The following is a 21,984-nucleotide window of genomic DNA, read 5'->3' on the forward strand; positions in this document are numbered from 1 at the left end:
AGCATGGACACTGAGAATTCTGCAAATGAGTCTGAAGATGGTGATGCAGATGATGAGGAGTGGAAACCAAGGAAACTGGCTAAAGTGCCCAGGAAGACCATGCAAGGGTGCTCCTGCAGGGGATGGTGTAAGAACAGACACTGTGGGTGCAGGAAACAAGGGGTGGACGACACTGTGACCTGTGGCTGTGACCCCACTAAGTGCCGGAACCTCCAGAAAGAACAAGATAGCTTGGGTACTATTGAGTGGAACCAGGATTCTGAAGGCTCCTTCAAACTGGAGGATCCTACAGAGGTGACCCCAGGACTGAGCTTCTTCAACCCTGTCTGTGCCACTCCCAATGCCAAGACCCTAAAAGAGACATGTGATATGGATCAGGTTCTGTTAAGGAAGACTGCTCTTGCAGTTTCTTTAGACTCCCCCCAGACATAAAACACAGAGCAACAGAATCCCAGGAAAATAAGGTCACAGGGAAAAAGGAATGAGCTCTGGCCAGAAACATCAGCTTCTTCTCTGGCTGCTCTCCTACCACAGAAGAGAGAAGTCAGGGGCAGGAAAAGAAAAGAGTACTACCACTTTAAAAAACAGCAGTTCCTCACCCTATAACCCAACCATTCCATTCCAGGCTATGTACTCCAAATAAATGAAAACTTATTTCCACAAAAGAACCATATACATAGTAGCATCACTTATTAAAGCATCAGATAGACACAAGTCCAATATTCATCTTCTGATGGAGAGACTAAATGTGCAATGTCTACAGTAGAGTATTACTTGCCCATAAAAAGAACAAAGCATTGACATTTCCCTTGCTATGTATGGAGCTTGAGCACATTATGAAAACTGGAGAAGGCAGCTACCGATACTATGTATTGTATCTTGTTTCTATGGGCTTGAAGTTTACCAAGTGTATGGACAGGGAGCGAGCCAGAGCACAGGAGTGTTTGGTTAGGGCTGGAGAATCGGGAAGGAGAATGGGGAGTGACTGTTAATGACTTCACGTTGTCTCTCAAGATGACAAAATGTTCTGGAATTGTTTACTAGTGAGCCTGCACAACTCTGAATTCACTAAAAACCAATGAACTATGTACTTTGAGCGGGTGAGTTAATTGAATGTGAATTCATCTTGATATGTTTGTTTAAAATTAATGTACAGCTTTACAGATAGTGGGGATCAACTCCAGTTCACTGACATTTGACTGCCACTGACAAAGGCTGGAAAAACTGAAGCTAAGGGAAATGATGTCAGATCTACAGAAGCAATAGAGATAATTAACTGCTTAGATGCATTTTAAGTGATTAAGTTTTAAAAGGTGGTGCAGAGAAAGGTTTTTGCCGTGTATTCCAGGATGGCCTTGAATGTACAGCAGTCCTTAATCATCTACCTCCTGAGTGCTAGAATTACAGGCATGTGCCATTATGCCTGGATAACGTAGCTTATCATCATCATCATCATCACTTTCATAACCTTCACCAACATCCTCATCATTATTTTCTTTTATAAAGTGTTCTGAATACTTCAAAACTAAATGACTTCTAAATTAACTACTTATACTGTATTTGTAGGCAGATTTTTCTGTCCCTCTGCCAGTTCTCAACTAATCACAGGAAGGCTTCTTATTAATTATTAATTTTGGCCTACAGCTTAGGGCTGTTTCCAACTACTTTTTATAATGTAAGTTTACCCATATCTTTTTATGGTTTAGTGTATTTTAATAGCAAACTTACAAGAACAGCTCAGAAGACAAACAACATTAAAAACATGTACTTGCATGTAGGACAACTCAGAAAAGTATAGGGAATGGATGCAATCTACTGAATGAGAAACGTGCCACAAACACCATTTAGTTGCCATCAATAAGAAATTTACATATTTTTAAAAATCCAAATGCTGGCATTGTCCAGAAAATTTTAACAGGTTAATTTAAAATTGTCATAAAGTTGAACTGTTAAAATGTGTTTACTGAAACAATTTGCTTGCATTGATGCTTTACATCTTGCATTCATATTAAAAATTCACACACAAATGAAATAGAAAAAGTGTCAATATCTGATTTCTGTCCCCTATTTTTCCACTGGCAATCATATACTTGCTAAATTTGACCCCATCTAACATTCAGAACAGGAAGAAGAGGAAAAAAATTTGAGAATGAGATGTTTCCCCTCATAGTGGACTCTTAAGCCTGTTCTCTGAGTATACAGCCTGCTAGCTGAATATCTTTTGGCATAATTGTTACACATTTGGCATGGATAAACACAGGTTGGTATCTTCAAAAAGGCAACCTCACTTGCCTCCTGGAAAGCACCAATAGCTGCACTCGGGAAGCACAGATCTGTTTGAAGTCCTGAGCAATTTCTCACACCAGATGCTGGAAGGGGAGCTTGCAAATCCTAAGTTCAGTAGATTTCACAGAGTGCCACAGTACCAGCCCTCTAAAGATGACATTTCTTCACTCTCCAGTACAGGGCGCACTCTTGCGAGCGGCTTCTGTAGCCAGTTGTTTCCTGGGTGCTTTACCACTGGTGGATTTACAGCCAGTCTGGTTTGTGAGAGTCTCTGTATGAGAACCTCCTAACTTGCCTGCCTTCTCCCTCAGCTGGAGCTTGGCAAGTGAGAGGCAGCTCTGTCATTAGAGAGCTGAGGCAGCGTGGTGACAGTTCCGAAAACCTACTCATATCTTTTAATCTATGGTCTTTTATGTGGCTTGGTTACTTTTACTTTGTAAAGCCCATGATGCTTGCTCTGTGTCCCTGGTGTCTCCTTGCTCTTCTAACCTTCTTCACAGCATTCTCTCTGCCCCCCAAATCCTACTAGTTCTTGGCCATTTACTTTTTATTAAACTAGTCACAGTTACATATTTTCACATACTGTAAAGGAATATTCCACACCATGTATAATTGGATTTCAAACATTTGTAGAGATATTACTGAATTCCCAACTTGGAAAAAGACATCCACTAAGAGAGTATCCTTCTTCTCGGTAACATACCATAGTATAAAACAAAGCATAATTACCAGAGATAAGTTAAAGTAGAAGTGATCGTGGTATGTGCTGTTCATGATTATCAGCTCCGGAGCATTGCCTCCTGATGTAAACACACTCAAAACTGTCCTGAAAAGGTCTATGGTTTCACTTCGGAAGAAACAGTAGACTTTCTTTAGGAAAGAAATAAAATATAACAAGTAATGACAATTTGATATGAAGATGGAGAAGCATATTGCATTAAATTATTAGTGTGGCTAAGTTTGTGAATATAATTGATGATAAACATTTCTATCTTTATACAAGGGAGGGCCTAGGTCCTGCCCCAAACAATGTGACAGGCTTTGATGAACTGCCATAGGAGGCCTCACCCTACTTGAGGAGTGGATGGGAGATGGGATGGCGGGATGGTGGCCTGTGCAAGCCATCTGGGGCCATCGTGACACCCAGGCCTGAGTTGTTGCCCAGGACCATATCCAGGTCCACGGTCCTACAGCAATTGCGGTCTGTGTTGATGTCCATGTCCTACATTGTCATCAAAGGCCACAAGGATGCCCACCATCTGGGCTGTCATCTATAGCCATGTTGGGGTGTAAGGGCTGTGCCACTGTTGGGGCCATGAACCTAACAACTCTGTGACTTCACAGATTCAATGCCCTCTTCAGGCCTGTATGGGCATCAGGCATGCATGTATATTATATTATGCATCTATGTAGTACACATACAGAGATGCAGAAAAACATCCTAACAAACAAATAAATAAAATTCCACAAATAATTTTTAAATATAAAAACACTAAAACCAAAGTGTTAAGTAAGTAATCTGTGTCAGGGCATGCAGTCATAAACAGTAGACCCAAGAGTGGATCCCAGATTTGTACCTCTATAGCACAAAATCACAAACAAAAATGTCAAAGCTTCTCAAAAGGTGTAAATTCAAAACTTAAATTAAGTGCACATTTTTTATATCAAACAGTAATTAGGGACTAAGGTAAAGGAGACATAGGGATGAATTATGTGCCTTTGTGGAATGGTATTCTGTGTTGTTATTGTATTTGTCATCTACCTTCTGATAATCTGTGTATTTTCAATTAACATAATTTTTGCTAGCAATTGCTAAATGGATTTTCGTGTGTGTGTGTGTGTGTGTGTGTGTGTGTGTGTGTGTGCGTGTGTGTGTGTGTTTGTGCAGCGTGTGCGTGTGTGGTGTGTATGGTGTGTGGTGTGTGTATGTATGTGTGGTGTGTGCAGTGTGTGTATGTGTGTGTTGAACCCTGTCTTTGAGCATGGTAGGTAAGCACTCTGTCACTGAGCCATTATACAGAGCCTTAGCCCAGGACCTTTTTCATATTGTCTTTTATTTTATTTTGCTGTTTGATTGTTTAAAAATCTTCCTCACTTGAATGGTAAGGTCATACCATCCCTTACACAAAATGACAAGAATGACATGGTCTTTTTTATACAAGGACTATTAGTTTCTTAATGTCACTGAGGTATGTTTCTCTGACTGGATACTTCTGTCAAACTTCAAAAGAACAAATTGGTTCCATAGCAGATGAAGATTGTTACAGCTGGTCTAGAAAGAGAGTTAGGCTTCATTTATTAAAAACACTCCCAGAGCATGGCTACCCGGGATGCTCAGTGGCTAATGAAATACACTACCCTATCAAACTACAGACACAATTCCTCTGAGTCTCACCTTCCTGTCTGGACAGGAGAAGGCACTGGAGAGACTGCAGTGCCATTGCATTCATACCTGGCTGTAAAAGGGAACAAGGGCCTATAATACATTCAGTTAGTGGACTTTACCAGATTGTCAGTGGAAAGGAACAACTTGATTATGTTCTTGTCTTTGGAGACCTCTTCACTGGAACAAGAAAAGTGGTTCTTAGTCTCATCTAAACAAACAAACAAACAAACACACAGACAGACATGTCAAGATAAAAGGACTTACATGAAAAGTACCATATTTTTCAAACTGATACAACATGTTTAATTCTATTCTTGGTTTAGAGACAGGATTTCTCTGTGTACACCCTGATGCTCAGGACTCTCTTGTAGACCAAGCTGGACTTGAACTCAGCAATCCCTCAAGAGCTGGGGTTAAAGGTGTGCAACCACTGCGGGTGATGAAAGACTTTCTGAAGAATAAGAATTATAACCGGGGCAGTGGTGGTGCATGCCTTCAATCCCAGCACATGAGAAGCAGAGGCAGGTGGGTATCTATGACTTCGAGCCCAGCCTGGTCTACAAAGTGAGTTCCAGGACAGGCAAAGCTACACAGAAAACACTTTCTTGAAAAAAAAAAGGAGAAATATACATTTAAAGTGGTGTTGGAGGTGAACATCAGCAGTTCTAGGTCTCAAGAAGTAGAGGAGGAGCTCCCTGAGTCTGGAAACACCTCACTCTTCCTTCCCGCTCTGCTGACCTGTCCCATAATGAGGTCACAAGAGGAGATAGAGAGACCCCCACCTGCACCCACTGGAAGAAGATATGGGAAGAAGACAGGATATGAACTCACTCAACAACAGAAAGACCAATATGACACCACCAGAATCTAGGGACTCCACACCAGAAAGATCTGAAAACCTTGACACAAAAGATAAAGAAGAGATGGACCTCAAAAATTATCTTGGTAAGATGATAGAGACCTTTAAAGAGGAAACAAGAAAATCCCTTAAAGAAATAGAAAAAAAAAGCAAGCAAAAAATATATGAAATGGAGGAAAAGACAAACCAAAAAATTCAAGAAATAAACAAATCTCTTAAAGACTCTCAAGAAACCCAAGAAAAAAAACAACCCAACAAGTGAAGGAAGCACTTGAAACAGTTCAAGGCATGAAAGCTGAAATATACACAATAAAGAAAACACAGAATGAGGTGATGCTGGAAATGGAAATGCTGGATAAACGATCAGGAACTAAAGATGTGAGTATAACTAATAGAATTCAAGAGATAGAATAGAGAATCTCAGTTATTGAAGACTCACTAGAGGATATACAGTCATCGACCAAAAAAAAATCTCAGCTCCAACAAATTCCTAACACAAAATATCCAGGAAATATGGGATACCATGTAAAGACCAAACCTAAGAATAATAGGTATAGAAGAAGGTGAAGAAATACAGCTCAAAGGTACAGAAAACAGATTCAACAACATCATAGAAGAAAACTTCCCCAACCTACAGCAGAAGGATATGCCTATGAAAGTACAAGAAGCTTACAGAACACCAAACAGACTGGACCACAAAAAGAAGTCATCCCCCCACACACACATATAAAAATCAAAACACCAAATATACATAATAAAGAGAAAATATTAAGAGCAGCAAAGGAAAAAGGCCAAGTAACATATAAAGGCAGACCTATCAGAATCACACCCGACTTCTCAATAGAAACTCTGAAAGCCAGAAGGTCTTGGATATATATCCTACAAGCACTAAGAGAGAGCATGGATGTCAACCCAGACTACTGTACCCAGCAAAACTTTCAATCAGTATAGATGGAGAAAACAAGATATTACATGACAAAAACAGATTTAAACAATACATACCTACAAGTCCAGCACTACAGAAGGTTCTGGAAGGAAAACTCCAACCCAACGAACAAAACTACACTCACAAAAACATAGGAAATAGATAATCCAACTTTACCAAACATGAAAACAAACAGGAGGGTGAAATACACACACAATGACACCACCAACAATAAATTCAAAACAAACAAGAACCAAAAATCAATGGTCATTAATATCCCTAAATGTCAATGGTTTAACTTACCCATAAAAAGATATAGGCTAACAGAATGGATACAAAGACAGAACCCATCCTTCTGCTGTTTACAAGAAACACACCTCAACTTCAAAGACAGGCGTTACCTCAGAGTAAAAGGTTGGGAAAAGATTTTCCAATCAAATGGGCCCAAGAAACAAGCTGGTGAAGCAATCCTAATATCTAACAAATTAGACTTCAAACTAAAATAAATCAAAGGAGATGAAGAAGGGCATTTCATACTCATCACAGGAAAAGACCATCAAGATGAAGTCTCAATCCTGAACATCTATGCCCCAAATACCAAGGCAGTCACGTTTGTAGAAGAAACATTGCTAAAGCACAAACAACACATAAAGCCACACACAAAGCCACACACACTTATAGTAGGAGACTTCAACACCCTCCTTTCACCACTAGACAGGACCACCAGACAGAAACTTAACAAAGAAACAAAGGATCTGACAGAAGTTATGACCCAACTGGGTTTAACAGATATCTATAGAACATTCCATCCAAACACGAAAGAATATACCTTCTTCTCAGCGCCACATGGAACCTTCTCTAAAATTGACCACATAGTTGGCAACAAAGCAAACCTCCACAGTTACAAAAGAATTGAAATAACCCCCTGTATCTTATCAGATCACCATGCTTTAAAGTTAGAATTCAAGAGCAATACAAATGGCAGAAAACCTACATATTCGTGGAAATTGAATAACACCCAATTGCACCATTCCTGGGTTGAGGAAAAATAAAAAAAGAAATTAAAGGCTTCCTAGAATTTAATGAGAATGTAGACACAACATACCCAAACTTATGGGACATTCTGAAAGCAGTGTTAAGAGGAAAGTTTATAACACTAAGTGCTCACATGAAGAAACTGGAGAAAAGTCACACTAGAGAATTGACAGAACAACTGAAAGCTTTAGAGCAAAAAGAAGCAAACTCACCAAGGAGGAATAGACGCCAGGAAATAATCAAACTGAGGGCTGAAATCAATAAAATAGAAACTAGGAAAACATTACAAAGAATCAATGAAACAAAGAGTTGGTTCTTTTAGAAGATCAGCAAGATAGACAAAGCTCTATCCAACCTAACGAAAAGGCAGAGAGAGAGCATGATAATTAACAAAATCAGAAATGAAAAGGGGGATACAACAACAGACACTGAGGAAATCCAGAGAATCATCAGGTCATACTTTGAAAACCTGTACTCGACAAAATTCGAAAATCTAAAGGAAATGGACAATTTTCTGGATAGATATCACTTACCAAAATTAAACTAAGAACAGATAAGCAGTTTAAATCGAACTATAACCCCTAATGAAATAGAAGCAGTCATCAAAAGCCTCTAACCAAAAAAAGCCCAGGGCCAGATGGCTTCACTGCAGAATTCTACAAGAAATTCAAACAAGAGCTAATACCAGTACTCCTCAAATTGTTCCACACAATAGAAGCAGAAGGGACATTGCCAAACTCTTTTTACGAGGCTACAATCACTTTGATACCAAAGTCACACAAAGATACAACTAAGAAAGAGAACTACAGACTAATATCCCTCATGAACATAGATGCAAAAATACTCAATAAAATATTGGTGAATAGAATCCAAGAACACATCAGAAAAATCATTCACCATGGTCAAGTAGGCTTCATCCCAGGGATGAAAGGGTGGTTCAACATACAAAAATCCATCAATAATCCACCATATAAACAAACTGAAAAAGAAAAACCACATGATCATCTCACTAGACGCTGAAAAAGCCTTTGACAAAATCCAACATACTTTCATAAAGATCTTGGAGAGAACAGGAATAAAGGGAACATATCTAAACATGATAAACGCAATATACACCAAACCAATAGCCAACATCAAACTAAATGGAGAGAAACTCAAAGCGTTTCCTCTAAAATCAGGAACAAGACAAGGCTGTCCACTCTCTAAATATCTCTTCAATATTATACTTGAAGTTCTAGCTAGAGCAATAAGACAAGAAAAGGGGATCAAAGGAAGGAAAGGAAGAAGTCAAACTTTCACTATTTGCAGATGATATGATAGTCTACATGAGTGACCCGAAAAACTCCGCCAGGGAACTCCTACAGCTGATAAACACCTTCAGCAAAGTAGCAGGATACAAAATTAACTGAAAAAATCAGTAGCCCTACTATATACAGATGATAAATGCATTGAGAAAGAAATCAGAGAAACATCACCCTTCACAATATCCACAAGCAACATAAAATATCTTGGGGTAACACCAACCAAAAAAGTGAAAGACCTGTACAGTAAGAACTTTGAGACTTTAAAGAAAGAAATTAAAGAAGATACCAGAAAATGGAAAGATCTCCCATGCTCTTGGATAGGTAGAATCAACATAGTAAAAATGGCAATCTTGCCAAAAGTAATCTACAGATTCAACGCAATCCCCATCAAAATCCCAACACAGTTCTTCACTGACCTTGAAAGAACAATACTAAACTTTATATGGAGAAACAAAAAACCCAGTATAGCCCAAACAACTCTGTAAAATAAAGGATCTTCTGGAGGCATCACCATCCCTGACTTCAAGCTCTATTATACAGCCATAGTTCTGAAAACAGCTTGGTATTGGCACAAAAATAGACAGATAGACCAATGGAATCAAATTGAAAACCCTGATATTAACCCACACACCCTCAAACACCATATTTTTGAAAAAGATGCTAAATCTATACGATGGAAAAAAGACAACAAATGGTGCTGGCACAACTGGATTTGGATATGCAGAGGATTGCAGATAGATCCATACCTGTCACCATGCACAAAATTTAAGTGCAAATGGATCAAAGATCTCAACATAAATCCAGCCACACTGAATCTTCTAGAAGAGAAAGGTGGAGATACCCTTGAACAAATTGACACAGGAGACTGCTTCCTGAACATTACACCAGTAGTACAGACACTGAGGTCTGCAATTAATAAATGGGACCTCCTGAAACTGAGAAGCTTCTACAAGGCAAATGACATAGTCAGTAAGACAAAACGACAGCCCACAGAATGGGAAAAGATCTTCACCAACCCCACATCTGACACAGGGCTGATTTCCAAAATATACAAGGAACTCAAGAAGCTAGTCACCAAAACACCAAACAATGAAATTAAAATATAGAATTCTCAACAGAGGAATCTGAAATGGCTGAAAGACACTTAAGAAAGTGCTCAAAATCCTTGGCCATCAGAGAAATGCAACTCAAAACAACTCTGAGATACCACCTCACACTGGCCAGAATGGCTTAAATCAAAAATACCAATGACAATCCTGGAGAGGATGTGGAGAAAAAGGAACACTCTCCATTGCTGGTGGGAGTGCAAACTTGTAAGACCACTTTGGAAATCAGTATGGCGGTTGCTCAGAAAAATGGGAATCAGTCTACCTCAAGATCCAGCAATTCCTCTCTTGGGCATATACCCAAATAATGCACAGTCATACAACAAGGACATATGTTCAACCATGTTCATAGCAGCATTGTTTGTAAAAGCCAGAACCTGGAAGCAACCTAGATGCCCCTCAACTGAAGAATGGATAGAGAAAATGTGGTACATTTATACAATGGAGTACTACTCAGCAGAAAAAAGCAATGGAATCTTGAAATTCAAAAGCAAATGGATGGAACTAGAAGAAACCATCCTGAGTGAGGTAACCCAGTCATAAAAAGACAACATGGTATGTACTCACTCATATATGAATTTTAGACATAGAGCCAAGGATTATCAGCCTATAATCCTCTTCACCAAAGAAACTAGGAAACATGAAGGACTCTAAGGGATAAAGGTATGGACCCCAGTAATGGGAAGAGGCAGGAACTCCTGAGCTAATTAGGAGCATGAGGGTAGGGGAGAGGGAGCTACCAGATTGAGAGCAGGAGAATAGGAGTGGAGGAGAGGAAATGGAGGAGCAGAAATATTGAGTTGGGGGATGAATAGAGGAGAGAGAGCAGGATGAGAGATACCATAGTAGAGGGAGCCATTATAGGTCCCAGGAGCGATCTGGCACTAGGGAGATTTCCAGAGACCTACAAGGATGACACGAACTGACAATCCAGGCAATGGTGGAGAGGATAACCTAAATGCCCTTCCCCTAAAATGAGATTGATGACTACTTTTTATGCCATCCTAGAGCCCTCACCCAGTGGCTGATGGAAGCAGAGGCAGACATCCTCAGATATACACTGAACTGAACTCTGGAACTTAGTTGAAGAGAGGGAGGAGCAAAGATAGAAGGGGTCGGTACCAGGTTGGAGAAACCCACAGAAACAGCTGGCCTGAGCAAGGGGAGCCCATCGACCCCAGATGCTGTCTGGGAGGCCAGTACAGGACTGATCCAGACCCCTGAACATGATATCAATGAGGAGGCCTCTGCAATCCAGGAGTCCCCTAGTAGTGGATTAGTATTTTTCCCTGGTGTAAGAAGGGACTTTGAGAGCCGATGCCACGAGAAGGGATACACTCTTACCCTGGACACAGGGGGAAGGGCCCAGGCCCAGCCCGGGATGATGTGGTGGATTTGCAGAGCCCCATTGAGGGCCCTACCCTGCCTGGGGAGTGGAAGATGGATGGGGTGAGGGGGAGGTCGGGGGTGAGGGGAGGAAGGATGTGGGTGAGGGGAAAGGAGGGAGAAGGGTGTGAAACAAGCTTGTTCCTAATTTGAACTAATAAAAAAAAAAAAGAAGTGGAGGCAGGAGGATCAGCAGTCAGAAATCACCCTGGGCTGCATGAGATTCTGTCTAAATTACTTTACCATCCACCCGAAACAGAATCATAATGTTGAAGTGACTGTGTTTAGAGAAAATCCAGATCTTGTACTTTTTCTCTTCTTCAAGACATACTGTCAGGACTCACAAAGGAATGGACTGTCTAAAGCATTAATTACAGTGCAGGGCGTGGGACCATGATGTCAAGTTTGCAGAAGGTGACAAAGACCAGTTTGTGACCCTTCATTTCCTCACTCCTGTTGTGAGCATGAGATGATTAAACACTGAAGTGGAGAAATTTTAGGCACTTTGAGACAGGATTTCATAATTTTGTCCTGGCTGGTCTTGAACTTGCTATGTAGCCCAGGATGCCCTTGAAATAACTGCCATGTTCCTGTGTTCAGCTACTGAGTGCTGGAATTGTACATTTACAGCACCACACCAGTCTAGAGAGGGAGTTTTTCTCTCATAGAGAGCTAGTGTCAGGAAGAGGTTGGAAGGAGGATCCCTGCATCTTACCTTGGAGTAAAGAGGGTGAAATGGGTACAGTGGAAAATGTAACATGTACTCCTGCAGTGTGGAACAAGGCTTGGACTCCTGCTTAGGAAAAGAACATGGTTGATATGGCTGAGAGAACAAGGCATGGCATTGTAAGAAAGACAGTTATTTTAGGAGCCCTGTTGTGGAATATTTCTCTTTACCATGTGAAGATGTGTCACTGTGAACGGTTTACTAAAAGATAAATGTCCTGTAGCGAGGCAGGTGGTATATCAGGGACTGTGAACAGAGAGAGCCCTGGAAGGAAGAAATGCTGAGTCTCCATGCAGATGGAGAGGAAGCAGGATGGGAAGTACAAAGGAAAGGAAACTGAGCCATGTAAAGGAATGCAGATTAAAGGAAATGGCTTAATTTAATTTATAAGAATTAGTTAGGAACAAGCCTCAGCTAAGGCTAAGCTTTCATATTTAATAAGTCTCCAGGTCATTTTTTTTGAGCCGGTGTCCCCCTAAAAATCTGTCTACATATGGTGTCCAACATCGAGCCACATATATCCACATAAGACCCGAGAAAGGTAAAAAAGTTCAAAACATGGAGTCAAATCAGCTTCTTGGCAGGGATTTCTAGTGACCATGGTGTTTACAAAAGGTTTTGTGTACAGAGACTTCCTGCAGGCTGGAGCCAGACACCATCACCATACACTAATTTGACCCACACCAGGCAGACATAGCAGTTTAAGATTTCTCTCACGTGATCAGAGAATACTGCAGATACTTAGTAAGGACAGGTAGAGACACAGAAACCTTCTCAAAAGATATAATATGTTTTAAAATGTGCTTAGATGGTGAAGAGAGAAAAAAAATGAGTATAGGACAGTCATACAAAAAAAGCGTATGGGTGCCTCGCTTGGAGCCTCCTGAGGCCCGGGAACTATGTGCAGGGGGAACTCATTCTGGAGAACCACCTCATCCAGAGTCTGCCAGTTTGGAGGTGCTAGTCCCACCTCCACCCATGGGAGGAGGTAAGCCTGAGTCTGTCTTGGCTGCCTTTGGGTTCCCTGCTGGGAGCATCCTGAGGCCTAGGAAATTTGCAGAGGGGATCCCAGTGGACCAGCCCATCCACAGTCTGCCACCACCCACTGGAGGAAGTGAGCATGGGACTGTTTGCAGCCTGCCTGCAGGTGTCTTGCTCAGAGCATCCTGAGGTCTGGGCACTGTGTGCCTAAGGGGAGGGAGGGGACACTATGCCTGTGGACCAACCCATCCAGAGTCTGACAGCTTGGTAGTGCTAGTCCCGCCTCCACCTACGGGAAGAGGAGAACCATTGGAGTATTGGACCTGCTTGCACCCACTGGAAGAGAATCTTGGACCCATACCCAACAGGACAGGGAGAGACCCCACCACCACCCACTGGAAAAAGGGATGGGAAGATGACAGTATAAGAACACATTCCCAAACAGAAAGATCAATATGATGCCACCAGAGTCTAGGGACTCCACACCAGAAAAACCTGAACATCTAAACACAAATGAAGCAGAAGAGAACGTCCCTAAAAACAACTTTATGAAGATGATAGAGAACTTCAAAGAATTAATGAGAAAAGAAATGGAAGAAAAAACAAACAAAAATATTAAAGAAATGGAGGCAAAAGCAAAACTTGCAAGAAATAAATGAATCTCTTAAAGAAAACAAGGAAAGCCAAGAAAAAACAACCAAACAAATGAAGGATACAATTTATAGAGTGCAAAGCTTGAAAGCTGAAATAGACACAATAAAAACAACACAGTCTGAGGGAATTCTGGAAATAGAAAAGATGAGAAAACAGTCAAAAACTACAGATGCAAGCATAACCAACACAATACAAGAGATGGAAAAGAGAATCCCAGGTGTCGAAGATACACTAGGAGAAATAGATTCATCGACCAAAGAAAATCTTAAGTCCAACAGATCCCTAACACAAAACATCCAGGAAATATGGGATACAGTGTAAAGGCCAAACTTAAAAAATTATGTATAGAAGAAGGTGAAGAAACTCACCTTAAATTAAGGGGCAGAAAACATATTCAACAAAATCACAGAAGAAAACTTTCCCAAAGACAAGCTAAAGAAAGTACAAGAAGCTTACAGAACACCAAATAGAATGGACCACAAAAAACCACCACTCACCACTTAATAATCAAAACACCAAAAATACAGAATAAAGAAAGAATATTAAGAGCAGCAAAGGAAAATGGCCAAGTAACATATAAAGGCAAATCTATCAGAATTACACCAGACTCTCCATGGAAACTCTGAAAGCCAGAAGGTCCTGGATAGATATTCTACAAACACTAAGAGACCAAGGATGCCAGCCCAGACTACTATACTCAGCAAAGCTTTCAATCACTATTGATGGAGAAAACAAGATATTCCATGACAAAAACCATATTTAAACAATACATATCTACTACTGCAGCCCTACAGAAAGTTCTGGAAGGAAAACTCCAACCCAAGGAAGTTAACTTCACTCACAAAAATACAGGCAATAGATAATCCCACTTAACAAATAGCCTAAAGAAAAAAGGGAAAATCCACACACAATACCAACAACAACAACAAATCCAAAACAAACAAGAATTAATAATCAGTGGTCATTAATATCCCTCAACATTAATGGTCCTAACTTGCTTATAAAAAGACACAGGCTAGCAGATATCAGGATACAGAGACAGAATTTATCCTTCTGTTGCATACAAGAAACATACCTCAACTTCAAAGACAGATAGTACCTCAGAGTTAAGGGTTGGGAAAAGATTTTTCAATCAAATGGACCTAAAAAACAAGCTGGTGTAGCAATCCTAATATCTGACAAATTAGACTTCAAACCAAAATCAATCAAAAGAGATGAAGAAAGTCCTTTCATTTTCATCACAGGAAAAATCCATCAAGATGAAGTCTCAATCCTGAACATCTATGCTGCAAATATGAAGGCAACCATATTCGCAAAAGAAACATTACTAAAACTCAAATCACACATAAAATGACACTTACTGGGAGACATCAACCTCTGGACAGGACCACCAGACAGAAACTTAACAAAGAAACAAAGGAACTAACAGAAGTTATGATCAATTGGGATTAACAGACATCTATAGAACATTCCATCCAAACACAAAAGAATATACCTTCTCAGTGCCACATGGAACCTTCTCTAAAGTCGACCACATACTTGGCAACATAGCAAACCTCAATAGGTACAAAAAATTGGAATAACCCCCTGTATCCTATTGGATCACCATGGTTTAAAGTCAGAATTCAACAACAACACAAATTGAAGAAACCCTACAAACTCATGGAAATTGAATACTGCTTAAGTGCACCATTCCTGGGTCAAGGAAGAAATAAAAAAAAGAAATACAAGTTTTTAAGCTTTTAAAAGAAGCTTTTATGTGCATTACAGGAAACAAATCACAAAAAGAGAAGAGCAGTCACCCAGTCACAAGCAGCTCAACTTGACCTGTCCTTCTGTGTACATGTCAACAAATGCACATACACTTAGGTAACTGAGATGTACAGTATGTACCATGCTTTTCCCCACATTGTGAATATTCACCAACTAAAAACTCCATTACATGAATATTTTGATAACCAAGAATGCACAACACTGTCTCAGTCTATCAGACAAAACTGTTATCTGATCTTCCTTGGCAATAAAAATTTCATAGAATACAAAGAAGGAAGCAGGCCTCTAGATAGAGGTACTGGCAAGGTTACAATTAAAATTCTCAATTCCCTCAATGTTCAGCTCACAAGGAAACACAGAATGCACTTAGTATGGTGTTACTAAGTTTTTCATCAGATGTATATAGTAAAATATGAGGAAAGTGTGTTCCTGCTCAAGAAATGTAACCCTATGGATGCACTGCAGATGCACCGATGGCAGGGCTTCCCAGGATGTCAGTCTCAGCATAGCAGAGCTCTGCAGTTCTTGCCCTGCGAGCCTCCCTCTGCCCATCCACAGCCGGCCTAGCAACATGAATTAACTCATAAGGTGTAGGCACGGCTTAGCTGTTCTATGTTTAAGAGGAATGTATTCTGTCAACCTATGAAGCTATACTTTTACCCATATGCTCTTCATTAGGACATGTATAAATTCAGATGTTGTGGAATGAACTTTGTGCACCATAAACACAATTACCTCCCCAGAAAAGCACTCCTGGGTGCATTTGAAAATGTCTTCTGGATGTGGTGGTCCTAGCAGAAAGCCCTTCCCTCATCTGTCCTCTGCTCTGCTCAACTTCAGGATGATTCCAGGGGTAATTAATACAAAGGCTACCCCCAGAAGACAGCCCTTCCAAACGATTAGCAGGACAGTTATTGTGATTATTGTGCTACCTCTAGCATCCTTTGGGCACTGGAACTTATCCTCACATACTTGGCAACATTAACTGAAACACACATGGGAACAGTGGCTAGACAACAGGGAACCAACCAACAGGCACGGTACCTTACTCTACTATTCTTTCCTCCAGCCACCTCCACCAGCGAGTAGCAGTATCTGTTCAGACGCAAAGCTTAGCCATTCCATTCTCCAGTATGACCATTCCTATGAAATAACAATCCTGAAAAGGTGTTGTAAATCCTCTATTTTTACCATGCAGTGCATTCTTTACATGTATGAATTAGAGTATACATGTGGACACATGCATGACACTGTATTTGTATGGAGGCTAAAAGACAATTTGTGAATCAGTTTTCTCTTTTTATCATGTGGATGCTGGAGATCAAACTCAGGTCACTGGCTTGGTGGCAAGCACCTTTACCTGCTGAGCCACCACACTAGTGCATTCTGCACATTTTCTTACTGTTTTGAGACAAAGTCTATGTAGCTCTGGCAGGCCTGACGCTCCTGAGTTCCACCTGCTTCAACCTAGGATTAAAGGCATGTATGTATGCATAATGGGAAAGGCAACCATAGGAGAATAACAATTAGGAGAGGGTGTACACCTTGAGAGAAAGAGCCAAGAAAAGACAAAGACAGTCCCCAACTTTTCTCTTATTCTGTATTACATCAATTGGCTTCTTGATATAATACAAAAACTCTAAAGTTTAGTTAAACAACATGCTTGGATTTTAGAGGAGGAAAGCCAAATCCACCTCTAAATCCAGCATCGAGTTAATTGAATGGTGATTAGGAGACAAAGAAATAGGCATAGTGGAAATTGTCCAATGACCATTTTTCTTTTGTTTGATGGCTGCAGTTACCTCCTCTTTTACCCATGTAGTGTCCTTTGACTTCTGGAAATGAGTTTTCCTGTGAACAGAAAAACAAAACACTTCCCTTTCCTTTGTGAGGTTTCTATACAGTTTATGAAATATACCTTGGTAGAAAACCTGTCATTTCTCCTCAGCAAGAGGTCTTTCCTTTTCAACTCAAATCTTAATCAACTTTGATGGTATCCAAAGTTTTTCTTCTCCCATGGAAACAAATGCAAAACCCTTTCCCAACGTAACACATGTCCTGGTTTCCATACAGAGGTTAGTACATCTTTGAGGTATACCGGCTGATCCAGTTCAGCAGTATTTTCTGTAGTCCAGTGTCTTTCTGAAGCTGTTTGTCCTTTCTCATTGGCATTAAGAAAGTTTAGTGTTGGTCGTCGCTGCTCAGAGTCATCTGACACAAGTGACCGGTGACCGGTGTGCCGGACTGAGTTCAGCAGCGGGATTCGACACACTGAGGACCGGTGACAGCTCTGCCTCCAACTGCCAGCCCGGCGGGACCCGGCACACCCGAACACTGCCGACGCCCGGGTAACAGTGACAACTCCACCCACGAGAAGAGGACCGACATCAGAGTATTGGATCTGTTTGCATCTACCAGAAGAGAACGTTGGTCCCACACCCACCAGGAGAGCAAGAAATTCTTGCTACACCCACCAGAAGAAAGGATGAGAAGAGGACAAGGTAAAAGCACATCCAACAACAGAAAACCCAATATGACACCACCGGAGAGTAGGAACCATACACCAGCAAGACCTGAACATCACCATGCAGATGAACCAGAAGAGAATGACCTTAAAAGCATCTTCATGAAAAATGATAGAGGACCTCAAAGAGGACATGAGAAAATCCCTTAAAGAAATGGAAGAAAAAACAAACCAAAAAATACAAGATATCAACAAAACTCTCAAGGAAACAGTTCAAGACCTAAAAACTGAAATAGAGACAATAAAGAAAGCACAATCTAAGGGAATGCTGGAAATAGAAAAGCTGGGTAAACGATCAGGAACTACAGATGTAAGCATAACCAACAGAATACAAGAGATGGAAGAGAGAATCTCGGGAGTTGAAGACACACTAGCAGAAATAGATTCATCAACCAAAGAAAATCTTAAGTCCAAGAAATCCCTATCACAAAATATCCAGGAAATATGGGATACCATGAAAAGACCAAACCTAAGAATAATAGGTATAGAAGAAGGTGAAGAAATCCAACTCAAAGGCGCAGAAAACATATCCAACACAATCATAGAAGAAAACTTTCCCAACCTAAAGAAAGACATGCCAATGAAAATACAAGAAGCCTACAGAACACTAAATAGACTGAACCAAAAAAAAGGTCTCCTCACCACATAATAATCAAAACACCAAACATACACAACAAATAGAAAATATTAAGAGCAGCAAAGGAAAAAGGTCAAGTAACCTATAAAGGCAAACCTATCAGAATCACACCTGACTTTTCCATGGAAACTCTGAAAGCCAGAAGGTCCTGGATAGATATTCTACCTACACTAAGAGACCATGGATGCCAGCCCAAACTACTATACCCAGCAAAGCTTTCAATCATTATAGATGGAGAAAACAAGATATTCCATGACAAAACCAGATTCAAACAATACATATCAACCAATCCAGCCCTACAGAAAGTACTGGAAGGAAAACTGCAACCCAAGGAAGTTAACTACAACCAGAAAAACATAGGCAATAGATAATCCCAACTTACCAACAGCCAAAAGGAAAAAGGGACAGAATCCCACACATAATCTCACCACCATCACCGATTCAAAAAAAAACAAAAATGAACAATAATCAGTGGTCACTAATATCATCAACATTAATGGTCTTAACTCCCCTATAATAAGACACAGATTAGCAGAATGAATAAGAAGACAGAATCCTTCCTTCTGCTGCATACAAGAAACTCACCTCAACTTCAAAGACAGATGATACCTAAGAATTAAAGGTTGGGGAAAGATCTTCCAATCAAATGGACCCAAGAAACAAGCAGGGATAGCAATCCTAATATCCAACAAATTGGACTTTAAACTAAAATCAGTCAAAAGAGATGAAGAAGGTCATTTCCTACTCATCACAGGAGAAATCCACCAGGATGAAGTCTCAATTCTGAACATTTATGCCCCAAATACAAAGGCATCCACGTTTGTAAAAGAAACATTACTAAAACTCAAATCACACATAAAACTGCACACACTTATATTATAGTGGGAGATTTCAACAACCCACTCTCACCACTGGACAGAAACACCAGACAGAAACTTAACAAAGAAACAAAAGAACTAATAGAAGTTATGGCGCAATTGGACTTAACAGACATCTTTAGAACATTCCACCCAAATTCAAAATATTTCCAAAGGTTGCTGTATAAACTGCTGACACAAAGTAGGACAATTTAGCATTCTATCTGGCAAAACCCTCCACTGATATCGCCTAACTGGCTGTGAATTATTAAGAGTTGGTACAGTAAATCCAAATTTTTCTCTATCATTTTTCTGTAATGGTATAGTAAAGAAACAGTCTTTCAGATCAATCGCTATGATGGACCAACCTTTAGATATCAAGAGAGCCCATAGGTTGAATGATTTTATTGATAGCTCTCAGGTCTGTAAGCATTCTCCATTTCCCTGACTTCTTTTTAATAACAAATACAGGAGAATTCCAAGGGCTGGTAGATTCTTCTATATGTCCAGCATCTAGCTGTTCCTGAACTACTCTTTCTAAAGCCTCTAGCTTCTCAGAGGTCATAGGCCATTGTCCTACCCAGACTCATCTGTATGTCATTTTAATGGTAGGGCCTTTGGTTCCTCTAAAGGTCTATCATTTGAACTTAGTTTCTGGACAGCCTGGATGGTTGGTAGCCATTTTCCATAGCATCATACCAGATTTTTTCTATCATCTAAAGATTATACATAATTCATATCTGATACTGGAGTAATATTAATCTGAGTATTCCATTGCTGTAAGAGGTCATGACCCCAGAAATTTATAGCTGTATCTGCCACGTATGGTTTCAGTCTCCCTTTCTGTCCTTCCGGTCCAATGCAGGCCACCAAGTGAACACTCTGCCGAACTCTACATGAAATTCCAATTCCTAAATATTGTACATTTGCCTCTCTAAGAGGTCATCTCTGAGGCCAGGACTTTTGTGTAATAATAATTACGTCTGTGTCAGTTATCTAGATCCCATTAATAACCTTATTATTAATTCTTACCTTCAAATGGGGACTTTTATTATTGATAGAGGTCTTCCAAAATATGTGTTTCTCATCTTGTCCAGTCATATTTGATTCTTCATTGCTAGCAAACTACCATCTAGAGCAGTACCATTTTTCACAATAGACAAAGAACTATCAATTTGTCCTGTGAGATATTGTCTTCCACTGCTACTGGGAACAAATGGACCTTTCTCGATTTGGGGGACTTCTTGAGTCCCCCCTCAGAGTTTCCCAGCCTTAACAGGTTTTCTCGCATGTCCTTGGTCGTTCTACATTCATTGGTCCAGTGTCTGCCCTTGCCGAATCTTCTACATAATCCAGAAGATGGTGCCTTTTCATATGAGGCATGGTTAGAATTCCCTTGTCTACAATTTCCCTTAATATGTCCCATTCTTCCACAGCTGAAACATCTAGGACTCTGGCAGCTTCTTGGTCTCCTGGGGAAGGCTCTTCCTACCCAAGGTTCTGGTTCATAGTAGTGATAACCTCTGGCCTCTTGATACCTATGTTGACCTCTGTAGGGTGCTTCTCCTTCCCAAGCCCCCGAGTCATTACCTCTAGAACTTTTAATCTCCTGTTGCCTTTTTAAGCCTTTAGAGATTGCCTCTCTTACACAAGCTCCTGTATCTTGTACATTATAGTCAAGGTTGGCTACATGCAAAACCGGTTCTTCTAGCAGAGCTGATCTGATCTTTAAAGGCAAAAGTATTCTTTTGCATGTTGGATTTGCATGTTCATAAGCTATTGTACATATGATTGATTGTCTTGTTTCTGGATCTGTTACTTGTAATTCTGCTGCCCTAGTTAACCTTTTAAGAAGTCCTGGAACTGTTCTATAGGTCCCTTTTCTATCCTGGTATAAGCTTCTACTTGTTCTCCTGGCTCACGAACCTTATCCCAGGCATTTAAGACCGCTTTCCTGTATAGGGACAATATATGGTCATCATATTCAGCCTGAGCCCGTGGGTTAGCCCCTCACCAAGAATCTTATCTAAGGGGGCTTCATTTCATAACCCTCCTTTATGCCTTGATGCTCAAGGAGCTTCACCTTCTCCCTCCACAAAGCCCTCCATTGGATTTGGCATGAATTCTCAAGTACAGGTGCCACCAATCGTTTCCAGGCCATGTGTGTCACCCTATTAAAGGTTGCCCATGAATGTAACAGCTGTTTTATGTACAGGCTATGGAGACCATGTGAGACAACCGATTCCTTAATATACTTAAGATCCTTTAGCTATATGGACTGCCATTCATAAGCCATCTGTCCCTGAGCTTGTTTTTTAGAAGGTGGCTTCTCTATCATGGTTGCTGGGAACACTAATGGTGTACGAGTAACAACCTTAGGAGAGTTGTCATGATTCTTGGGTGGAGTGGGTGCCTTGGATTGGAGTGATTCTGTCTCTGAGGCATTCGAGTGATCTTTCAGCCTAGCTATATTATCCTCAAGAAAATTTTCAAGTTCATGCATCATAAAAGATTCCAAGCACATTAGAGAATCAATAAATTTCT

General features: G+C 40.4%; 1 protein-coding gene across 1 annotated transcript in view; it reads right to left on the reverse strand.

Annotated features, from left to right (window-relative positions):
* LOC100751495 (cation channel sperm-associated protein subunit beta-like) overlaps positions 1-21,984 on the reverse strand; it is a 131,031-nt gene that overhangs the window by 98,508 nt on the left and 10,539 nt on the right. The window contains 2 exon segments of the mRNA XM_027419549.1: positions 3,016-3,156; positions 4,792-4,880. Coding sequence (XP_027275350.1) covers positions 3,016-3,156; positions 4,792-4,880 — 230 coding nt within the window.

Source organism: Cricetulus griseus, chromosome 5 (assembly GCF_003668045.3).
Source record: "Cricetulus griseus strain 17A/GY chromosome 5, alternate assembly CriGri-PICRH-1.0, whole genome shotgun sequence".
NCBI classification, from domain to species: domain Eukaryota; kingdom Metazoa; phylum Chordata; class Mammalia; order Rodentia; family Cricetidae; genus Cricetulus; species Cricetulus griseus.